At 36.9% G+C, this 12,187-nt stretch overlaps 1 protein-coding gene across 1 annotated transcript in view; it reads left to right on the top strand.

Moving 5' to 3' along the window:
* Nucleotides 1–12,187, top strand: part of LOC126360237 (exosome complex exonuclease RRP44) — a 167,841-nt gene that overhangs the window by 118,061 nt on the left and 37,593 nt on the right. The window contains exon 15 of the mRNA XM_050007693.1: nt 8,594–8,762. Coding sequence (XP_049863650.1) covers nt 8,594–8,762 — 169 coding nt within the window. The remainder of the gene's footprint in view (nt 1–8,593; nt 8,763–12,187) is intronic.

Genomic DNA, 12,187 nt, shown 5'->3' with positions numbered 1-12,187 from the left:
TTGTTCCCTAATGCTCTCTCTGAAACTGTCTACAACCTCTGGTTCTTTCAGTTTATCCGTATCTCATCTCTTTAAATTCCCACCTTTTTGCAGTTTCTTCAGTTTTAATCTACAGTTCATTACCAATAGATTGTGGTGGTCAGAGTCTACATCTGTCCATGGAAATGTCTTAGAATTTAAGATCTGGTCCCCAAACCTCTGTCTAACCATTATATAATCAATCTGAAACTTTCAAGTCTCTGCAGGTCTCTTCCACATTTACAGCTTTCTTTCATGATTCTGAAACCAAGTGTTAGCTATGATTAAGTTATGCTCTGCACAAAATTCTACCAGCCAGCTTCCTCTTTCATTCCTTACCCCCACTCCCTATTCACCTTCTACTTTTCCTTCTCTTCCTTTTCCTACTATCAAATTCCAGTCCCCCATGACTATTAAATTTTCGTTTCCCTTCGCTGTCTGAATAATTTCTTTTATCTCGTCAAATATTTCTTCAATGTCTTTGTCATCTGCAGAGCTAGTCGGCATATAAACTTGTACTACTGAGGTAGGCGTGGGCTTTGTTTCTATCTTGGCTACAATAATGGGTTCACTATGCTGTTCCTAGTAGCTTACCAGCTCTCCCATTTTTTTAATCATTATTAAACCTACTCCTGCATTACTCCTATTTGATTTTGTATTTATAACCCTATATTCACCTCACCAGAAGTCTTGTCCCTCTTGCCACCGAACTTCACCAATTCCCACTATATCTAGCTTTAACCTATCCATTTCCCTTTTTAAATTTTGTGACCTACCTGCCTGATTAAGGGATCTGAAATTCCATGCTCCGACCCATAGAACGCCGGTTTTGTTGCTCCTGATCATGACGTCCTCCTAAGTAGTCCCCACCCGGTGATCCAAATGGGGGACTATTTTACCTCCAGAATATTTTATCCAAGAGGACGCCATCTTCATTTAACCATACAGTAAAGCTGTGAAAAATTACAGCTCTCATACAAAATAAAAATACCCCAACCATCACGTTGTTCTTTGGCTTTTAACTCATTTCAGCTGACTTTGATATCATTTTTGTAGCTCTTATTTCAACTCTAAGATGACTGCTAACTGATCCAGCCACAATAAGTGGAAATGCTTTCAACACTTTTACTTGAAATTAATGATAGTGCAGCTCATTTTACATTATCAACATTTGCATGTACACTTTTAAACTTCAGGTGCGTACCATTGTGGCCAAGCTGATGCATCATTTCTGCAATCTGAGCATCTATCTATTGGCAAGCTTGTGTAGAGTAATGATTTGAGAGCCACCTTGTACGACAGGGGGGTGAGCCAGTTCTGGATCATGTTTATGTGCCTTGACACTTATGAATTGAAACACCGGCCAGCCCCAATGCGGTTTTAAGCACTATCCCACTGACCTATAAGTGACTGGAGGGCTGATTCCCCATTGCTGTCTCAGGAACACTGCAAAATATAAAAAATTCAAAAATCAGTGACTTATGCAACTTTCCTTTCACTCCATTAAATCTACAGAAACAAGAATCGTGACAACCCTCCAGTTGCTTTTGAATTTATTCATTTATTTATTTTTTTTCCCCATTTTACTGTTAGAAGAAACACATGTTCCTTGGGATATCTATGTGTTCTTCAGGGTTTGGTTATTATGAGCCAATATGAAGAACATTGTTGTACATGATTCTGTTTCAGTACCGGTACTGCTACAATTGAAACTCATGATGAAAATAAACATTCATGTGTTTGCTCTGTGGTTACTTATGGTTTTTTTCTGCTTGCCATTTTATGAACGTTTTCCCACCAGCTTTGAGATAAAATCATAATTGTAGTTCTTGTAGTGTATATGGTTCTTGTGTTACAGCACTTTTATTTATCTTAAGTTTTCCTTGTGGCTTCCTGTTGTACTGCATATGTTAATCAGTACCAACTTAATGAAATTGTAGTCATCTCAATTGGCATCCTGAGTTTGAGTCTAGCATGCATCTGTGATTAATAGGAAGGACACAGTGTGTTATCTTGGATGGAGAATCACCATCAGATGTAGAGGTACCGTTAGGTGTATCCCAGATAAGTGTGTTGGGACCCTTGCTGTTCATGTTGTATATTAACAACTTTGCTGAAAATGTTAATAGTAACGTCAGGCTTTTTGCAGTTGATGCAGTTATCTATAATTAAGTACTATCTGAAACAAAGTGCATAAATATATTAAAAACAAAGATTCCAAGACTTACCAAGCGGGAAAGCGCCGGCAGACAGGCACATGAACAAAACACACAAACACACACACAGAGTTACTAGCATCTGCTTGTGTCTGTGTATGTGCGGATGGATATGTGTGTGTGTGTGTGTGTGTGTGTGTGTGTGTGTGTGTGTGTGTGTGTGTGTGTGTGCGAGTGTACACCTGTCCTTTTTTTCCCTAAGGGAAGTCTTTCCGCTCCCGGGATTGGAATGACTCCTTACCCTCTCCCTTAAAACCCACATCCTTTCGTCTTTCCCTCTCCTTCCTGAAGAAGCAACCATCGGTTGCGAAAGCTAGTAACTCTGTGTGTGTGTTTGTGTGTTTTGTTCATGTGCCTGTCTGCCGGCGCTTTCCTGCTTGGTAAGTCTTGGAATCTTTGTTTTTAATATATTTTTCCCATGTGGAAGCTTCTTTCTATTTTATTTACAAAGTGCATAAATATTCAGTCAGATCTTGATAAGATTTTAAAGTGGCACAGAGATTGGCAACTTGCTTTAAATACTCATAAATGTAAAATTGTGTACTTCACATAATGAAAAGAACATAGTATTCTATGACTGTAATAGCAATGAGTCACTGTTGGAATTTGGACAACTCATTTAAATACCTGTATGTAACACCCTATAGGGATATGAAATGGAATGATCACATAGACTCAGTCTTGTGTCAAGCAGATGGTAGACTTCAGTTTATTGGTAAAATACTGGGGAAGTGCAATCAATGTGCAAAATAGATTGCTTACAAATCACTCGTGCGAATGGTTCTACATTATTGCTCAAGTGAGTGGGGCCCATACCAGGTAGGACTAACAGGGGATATTGGACTTATACAGAGAAGGCCAGCATGAATAGTCACAGGTTTGTTTAATCCATGGGAGAGTGTCACAGAAGGAACTGAACTGTAAGACTCTTCGAGATAGACGTAAACTATCCCAAGAAAGTCTATTAACAAAGTTTCAAGACTCGGCTTTAAATTGTGACTCTGGGAATATACCACAATCCCCTATGTATTGCTCGCATAAGGATCATGAAAATAAGATTAGAATAATTACTGCATGCTCAGAGGCATTCAAAGAATCATTCTTCCTGTGTTCCATACAGGAATGGAACAGAAAGAAACCCTAATTAACTGGTACTAAGGGACCTACCCTCTGGCATGCACCTCATGGTGGGTTGCAAATTATAGATTTAGATGTAGAATCCAGATCTCCAGTTCATCCAAATCACTGTTTTTCTCTTCCTATTTTTCATGGTAACTGTATTTGATGCTCTGGAAGTAATGGTGCTAACAATTATGGACAACAATAATCTAATTTATATTCAGTGAATTGCTGTACATGGAGCCTGGCACATTGTCAGTTAAAAGTTAACATTTATTTGCACAGTACTGTGTTGCCCCCCCCCCCCCCCCTCCCAATTGTTGCAAATGTAAAATTATATCAAAAAGAAAGATGGTGTTAGTCTCTATTGACAAAATGTTAGATGTGCTGTATAGGATGCCTGTAGAAGTATTGTTGAAAATATTTTTGAAGAATTTGGTGATGGAACTTCGACATCAGGTTGTGAGAAATTGAAGACTTTTCTTTCAAAATTATGTCAGTGACAGTTTAGAGACACTTGGGATGACAAAAAAATGCAAAGAAATATTCACTATATGACAATATTTTCGTATGGTTTGATGCAAAGAAGGAGAGTGGTGTTCTGATTTCCTGCCCTGCATTGTAGAAAAGATTTTAAACAAGATGCTTTCTAAAAGTGATCCTAACTTCACAGACAGACAGGGTTGGTTACAAAAGTGGAAAGACGGACACTGAACACACCAGTTGTCAGTGACTAGTGCAAGCAGTTCAGGGGATACAGTAACTACTAAACATTTCAAAATTTGACTCCAATGAAGTTTACAACACTGACGAATCTCAATATTTTCATCAGATGCTACCCAATGAAGTTCTAGATCGGATGACTCTGCAAAAGTGGATAAAAGAGGACATAATTACAATAATAGCTTACAGTAATGTTTTATGGAACATAAAATCCCTCTTTTATGGAACATAAAATTCCTCCTTTGTTAATAAGAAATCAAAAAAATCTCCATACATAAGAACATGTGTATCCTTGGCAGTTCTTGTAAGTCACAAAAGTATTTGGCAATAGTCAGTTTAGTTTTTAAAAAGCAGTTCTTCGAAGATTTTGTGCTAAGTGTAACAAAATTTCCAAAAGAAGACTGTCAGCCTCTAATGGCCATATTGTTAACCTATAATGATTTGTCACACCAGGGTGTAGAAGAACAGGTCAGTGGTGGCCCCAATGTCAGATTTATATCATGTAACACAATGGCACTCTTGCATCCAGTGAGTTCAGAAAAATATTAAGCATATGTATAAAAGACAACTACTTTGTAAGCTTGCTGAAAAAGAGGGGGGTATAGTGTGATAACTCTTTGCAATCTATAAATGTCAAGGACATCATTTATATGACTGCAAGTGCATTTGATTATTTTGCCGAGTGAACAATCAGGAACTACTGGAAAATCTATGGCCATCCTTTTGTGTGTTCACTGCCACAGTTTGCACATTGAGTGAAGAAACTGGTGACAATGTTGCCTCAGCAGAGTTTATTGAAGCATTTGCAGCCATTTCAGGGTGCTCTGTTGTAGATGTTAATGATGTAAAAGACTGGCTGCAAACTGACAATGATTCTTACTGTCATATGATTTCAGATGACAAAATTGTCACTATTTTTTATCTTGGATAATGATGATAGTGGTGTGTAATTAATTGACAAAGTTGACATTCAGTCTGAAGACATTATGATAGATTCAAATCCAACAATGCACCTGGCCAAAATTATGGTTTATTTGGAATGCTGGACAGAAACAACTATGGCTGAATAAATACTAATGAAATGGCTGCATGATCATGCTACATAAATGATATACAAATCTGGCTTAAAGGAAACTGGCTGATTATTTCAGTGTACAAAACACGGGCCAGAATGTATGTGAAAATAATATTAAATTTGTTTTTACATGAAAATAAGTATAAATTAAGTGTTTATGGCATTAAACTCCTGCCATATACTTCTTTTTTTTATTTTCCCCGAATTTTCCAGATTATCCAGATTTTATATAACCCAGATGACCTACAGCCCCACTTTGTATGTGTAAACAATGTTCCACTGTATTGTATGCAATTGATAATTGTGTGTGGTGATTATCAAGAAAACATGATGAAAAATTTTGTAATCCAGAAGGCCATTCCTTCTTGAACTTCACCTAAAAATTGTATGAATATCTGCACCAATCAAATAGATTTTACAAAATATATGTAATGTTTTTGGAAACCAAATGTATTTTGTATTGAAGAAATGCCAATTGGAAAGCCTGATTTATTTCACATCCAGAAATCTTTTCTTTTATGTCAGTATGTCTTACGTAATTGTTGGATTGTTACAGTCTTTCTTATGTAAAAGTATGATAATTATTTATGTAAAAAATAAGGCAGCTTTCTATAATATTCATTTCTTGCACTGTACGACGTAATGGTGTATCATTCAATAAATTTTATAAAGCTTAAAGTGTATTCATTAGAAAATAATGCAATTTCCTGTAAGCATTGCTGTCCAGCCCATTGCAAAATAATAATGTGTCAAAGAATAATCTGTGTAAAATTCACAGATTGCACCAGATTACACTATGTATTTCCTTTTCATTCATGTGTAGTTTACTTTACTCTGTAGAGGTGAACCATTTTATTAACAACCATTTCATTCTTCGAATTTTCAAAGCATTTAGTATTGAAATGGTTCACTCTAAAATACTGCTTTATCTTTGTAAGGGAACACAAGTAAAACTTAGGGTCAACTGACACAATGGGTGATTTCCAAACACATATGATTTAGGACTTGTTAAATAATCAGTTCTACATTTTATAAACTACAGAGGACTGCCAAATCATATGCTATTGATAGGCACACTTTTGTTCAAACTTATATTTCCCAGCCCATCTAAGGGCATCAGGCTGCCTACACTTCTCACCTACTTCCCAAACTCCTCAGAAGCCTTGCTCTATACCTTGCTGATCTAGTACTTCTGGAAGAGAGGGTATAGTGGAGAAATGGATTAGACACTCTGAAATGCTGTGCGTGTTATTTTGAAACATTCTCACACAGTAAAACTTAATTTGGACCAGACCTAAAACCCAGACTGTTAGTTTTTGTGGAGACTGCTCTTACCAACTTTATTGTACCCAGGATGCTTCATGACACACCCGACAACTTCAGTTTACGTATATCTTGCTCTGACTGTTTAACTCCTCAGTTAGGAATGTAGGAGAGAGAATGAAAGCTACCAGTGGCATTGTGTGTCTGGCAGTTTCAGCAATTTTACGTAACACTGAGTAATAGAACAGATGCTCTATTGATTACATTCTTGGGATAATGTTGCCACTTCGTGACAACTTTCTTTTACTTTTGCATAGCCACTTTCTTTCAATCTGTATTGAGAAACATACACAAATCCTTATTTGATGTTGTTTGAGTTCCCGCATTCACTATTTTCTGGTTCAACAATCCCTGGAGTAGGCTTTTCTGAATTTTAGAGGTGGGAACTCTTGCTACAACATATCCTTTTTTCTCATAACCCCTCTGGCCTCAAACTTTGTTAGTCTACGTCCTTCACTTACCTACCCCTTCCCTGCTCCCAGTCCCTTACTACACACATTTTCTATCCCGCTAACTCACCTACATAGCCTACTTCTCTCCTCCCCTCCCCCACCCACCACAGCCTCGTGACACTACGCTAGCAGCTCTGTCCTGTCCCCACCATCCTTGCAGGCTCCCATAGGCAGTACTAGCAGCTTCCCTCACCCCTATCGTGCTATCCCTGTCCCAAGCCTCTTCCTCACCCTTTGCTTCACAAGGACTTTGTCTGGAAGCTCAAATAGTTTACCATTCTTTTTCATTGTACGTATCTGTGACTCAAATACCTCCTCTATGTCGTGGCTAGCAGTCTGTTCTTTCCTCGTTGTTGTTTATCTTCACATGTAATAAGATAATTAAGACTTATTACAAAACTGACTAATATTAATTCTGAGCCTATTGAAAACATATATAAACTATAAATACTATATATTCATTTTACACATAATTTAGTACACAGACTTCATCAGCTTTTCAATGCTGCTTGTACTTTTCGTGTAGCTTTAATTGTTTTCTCACAAGTACATGCTTTGTTCTTATGGGTGCTAATTTTCATTGTTAAATCAATAGTAAATGTTAAATAATTGAACTAATCAAAGTCATACATCTCTAATTACCTGTATTTACTAATGTTGTCATTACTTTTATTATGTTTTATTTACTAGAAAATTCACTTTTTCTTACTCAGAATATACATTCCAGCCTGTAATTTGAAATAAGTAGTATTCACAGAAAATCTATTAGATCAGTTCAATAGTGCTCACTGAGTCCTATCCATTGACACTACATTTACCTGAATTACTTAAGGTGTTAGTGAGTTATTGATTTTCATAGCTCATTTTATGTCCAAAATATTTAATGTTTAAAAACTTGTAAACTAATCATGTAGTGAGAATATGTCTTTACTCACATACTCATCTAATTTTTATATTTAAAACCATGTGACTGGTTTCTGTCACTGGTTTGGTTTACTTTTTACCTTATTTCATATTTACTTTATTCATGTAGTTCGACCATGCCGATTGCCTTCCCTGGTCAACTCGAATAATGGTTTTTCTCACCACGTAGTCTGTGTTTCTGGCTAGCTGAACTGCACTCAGGATTTCTCATACTTTGCACTTCAAAGCTGCTACTCACTACTGCCGCAAACCTCATCTGGCTCGATGTCCCCCACAACTGTCAAATGAGATTCTCCTGGTAGTCACAACATCGACTGACTCTGCTGACAGGATGTGCACATAGCCGCATATGTTGTTAAAGGTTTTCATAGGCATTTCCAGTGTGTACTGCCTCTCCCTAAATTCTTCAAAATCTCAGAGCCTGCTGTGTGCTGATCAGTTCCAGTAGAGCTCTAAAGTCAGTATTATCATGTAGCATTCAGTCTTTGTGTGACTAGGTAACCACATTTAGTCCAGATAACTGCAGGCATTGCCTCACCACTCCCCTCAAGTTCTTAGTAGAGTAATCTTTTGCATCAAGGTGTGGTAAGGCCTGTGAGTTATTACCTTATACATTTTTAATTGTGTTTTAATTTTAGGTATTGAGTGTCAGCCTAAAATAAATGTATGTCTATGTACAATAATTTGATTTTTTTGATTTATTCTGTATCATGATTTTGTATGTATGTGTTTACTTTCTTTAGGTATGCAGATATAATTGTGCACCGACTTCTGGCTGTTTGCATTGGAGCAGATTCAACTTATCCAGATCTCCTTGATAAAAAGAAATCTCAGGAGCTTTGTAACAATTTGAATTATCGGAACCGTATGGCACAATATGCTGGGAGAGCATCAGTTGCACTCCATACACATGTAAGGCTGTTATTTGTTATGGTTATGAGAGTAATGTTTATTTAAACAATAATCCAGAAATTATTTTGTTTATTGATGTATATGAAGAGCTTATCGATAAAAATAGTCAACTGCAGGTAGCTTATTTTGTATTTCCTTTTTCCATAGCATAATTTCTTTAAATTTATTTGTAGATGGTGGTTGATAGTAGTAGCTTTTCACTTATTAGCCTGTGAAAAATGTGACATTTACGTAATGTGTGCTCCTATCACTTAATTTTTGTAGCTAAGTGAGGATTAAAATTTGAAACAGTGCTTAGTATGTTGTGTCACTGCTGAATGTTGTAACTGAGGGATGATGCTAAAAATTATAACAGAGTGATGTGTTGCAGATTTGGAGGTCCTTCATTCATGTGTGGGAGGAGCAGACTTCCCGCCATTCATATTTAGGTTTTCCTTGCTTTCAGCTAGTAACTTAAGGTGAATGCCAAGCTGTTTTCTTTGAAATCATCATGGCCAATCTCGTGTGCTGCTCTTGCCCAATTTTTCCTTGTGCTCTGTCTCTAATAACCTCACCACCTTAACAAGTTTCTTTCTGAAAACTTCACAGCTGTTGCTACATCAGGGCGAAGAAATGCTATAAAAAAGGTTAAACCTATAGTTGTGGAAATGTTAGATAAAGTTCTTATTGGAAAACTTGATAATAAATACATCTACTGTCTTCTCAATAGTGTTTTTTATTTCAGAAATGTACATTTGAAAGTCACAGATTCTTCACCAATGTTTCAATTGAAGCTGTAACTGTGAAACATTCAGTAAAAGCACTACTTAAAAGATAGTAGAACGGTTTTATTATTAAGTTTCCCACTGATTTCACTTATCAATATTCCCAAGAATAGTCATTATGGCTACCATGAATATTTTAATTGTTTGCTATCATAGTTTCAGCTTATTAGGGCATCATACATTGACTCTAAATTCAGGGGATATCAGATTTTCAGAGTACAGAAAAAACAAAAAGTGTAGATATACCAAAAAATTTAGGAAAGAGGATAGTTATTGTTTATTTTTCATCTATAACATACGAGAGGCATTCAGTAAGTAATGCAAAGTGAGTTGGTTTTATTTAGGATTCCAATACATCATGTTATTTCTCACTATTGGTGCTACAAAACTCTGTTTTTCATAGTAATCTCCATTCAATGTGTCAGTCTTGCGCCACCTTACTGGGAGGTGCTGCTTGCCAGCATGGTACCATTCTGTTGGTCAACATTGGAGCCAGTGTCTTGCTGAATCATTCACATATTGCTTCCCGTGGAGTACATCCTTCATGGGCCAAACAGATGGAAGCCAGAAGTTGGGTGATGAAAAACAGTCCAATGAAGTTTTGTGAGCTCCTGTTGGATGCACAGACCAGTGTGAGGCCTTACATTGTCATGGAGAAGGAGAAGTTCAATTGTATTTTTGTGGTAATGAACACGCTGAAGTTGTTTCTTCAATTTCTGAGGGTAGCACAGTGCACTTCAGAGTTGATCATTGCACCATGAACAAAGACATCAAACAGAATAACCCCTTCAAAGTCCCAAAAGACAGTCACCATGACTTTACTGACTGAGGTTGCAGCTTTAAATTTTTTCCTTAGAGGAGAGGTGGTGTTGTTGTACTAGTCCATAGATTGACATTTTGTTCCTGGTTTGAAGTGACCAACCCATGTTTCATCACCTTTGATGAAGTTTGACAAAAAAGGTGATGATCAGCCTTGTAACATGCGAGCAACTCCGCACAGATGTTCCTTACTTGCTCTTTCTACTCTACTAGGTGGCAATGAACCCAGTGGGCACACATCTTTGAGTACCCTGTGTGTGTGTCAGCAATACCAACAGAGACATCCAGTTGTTCAGCAAGGTGTTTGACTGTGACCCATTGATCACCTCAAATGAGAGTGTCCACAAGTTTCAACATTGTAATAGTCACAGCTGTGTGTGGCGGTCCAGTACATGAGCGATTGGACAGATATGCATGATCTTGTTGCGATGATGACAGATGCCTCACCCAAAGATTCAGTGTGATCTTGATCACTGACAGGTCTCTGTAGAAATCTTGCAAGTGCTTACGAATATGTGTGATGCTCTGGTTTTCTGCCAAAAGAAACTCAATGACAGGTTTTTGTTTGGAATGCACTCCCATCACAGATGCCATTTTGAAGGCTATGTATTGGGCAACTACCTATCAGAACTTTGTGAAACTCTTAAGGTTGAAGCAGGAATATTTAATGATGTCCCAAAAGAAATTCCGCATTTTTGCAACTGAAATTGGCGAAGAAAAAAAAAGTGTTGCATTACTTCTTGACGCCCCTTTTCTAAGTAGGATAGAAGTCAAGCAAAGGATGAAAAAAGATTTGTTGCATTGTACTTGCATTCCATTGTAAACATCTGTTAGTTCAATAATTGTGATCATTTATTAGTACATCAGTGTTCCTGGAAGAAAATCTTTCTGTCCATGAGACACAGATGCAATCACAGTGTCAGTTATTCTTATTGCCTGTATTATCTTTGCATGTTTTTCCCTAAATGTGCTGGGTACAACAATCATTCTTTAATTCTGCAAAATAATAAGTGAATTACGCAATTCTGATGAAAAGCATTAATTTGAAACATTTTAGTACCAAATACTGTGATTTTGTAAATTTTTGTGCATGTATGAATTTATTTACTACAGAGTGACAGCCAAGTGATATCAACAATTTATATAGATTAGTATTATGATGACTATATATTGAAACGTTTTAGTACCAAATATTGTGATATTGTAAATTTTTGTGCATGTGCAAATTTATTTACTACAGAGTGATAGCCAAGTGATATCAACAATTTATTTAGATTAGTATTGTGATGACTATTCATTGAGATACAGGTTTCACAAAGAATCAGTACACACAATCGCATGTGCTGTCTAGTATGTTTCGGAATGCCTCACATGAAAATTGGATTCTTTCGGGGCCTATACCTCAGGTTCTGTTGGTGATAGAGAGGTACGGTCGAGTGTTTTGTATACCTAACAAGGTTTGTGTTAGTGTCACTATCCTGCAGCAGTATAGGCCAAAGCATGAATATTACACACTTCCTTCTGCTTGGGCAAATGCAGTAGATTGGTTGGTTATTTTTGCATTTGACGTGGTATGCAGTGAGGCTTAAGGGGCTTATGAGAGCACCATTAGTTCATGGGCGATTCCTTACAAAAACCGCAAAATAGGGATTTTTTTTTGCCATTTTCTCATACCAAAACCAAGCCACACTTGCCTAGATGGCTATGCACAGTAAATGGCTGAAATTTTTGAAATATATTCCTAAGATCCTGATCTTGGACAACCTATGCAATTTCATAATACAGAGGTTGAAATTTACCTTACATGTGTACTAAATAAAAATAAATCACAGCAAATTGCTC

The sequence above is a fragment of the Schistocerca gregaria genome, chromosome 1 (assembly GCF_023897955.1).
Source record: "Schistocerca gregaria isolate iqSchGreg1 chromosome 1, iqSchGreg1.2, whole genome shotgun sequence".
NCBI classification, from domain to species: domain Eukaryota; kingdom Metazoa; phylum Arthropoda; class Insecta; order Orthoptera; family Acrididae; genus Schistocerca; species Schistocerca gregaria.
Note: the sequence above shows the minus strand (reverse complement) of the source record. Positions and strands in the feature narration are given on the sequence as shown.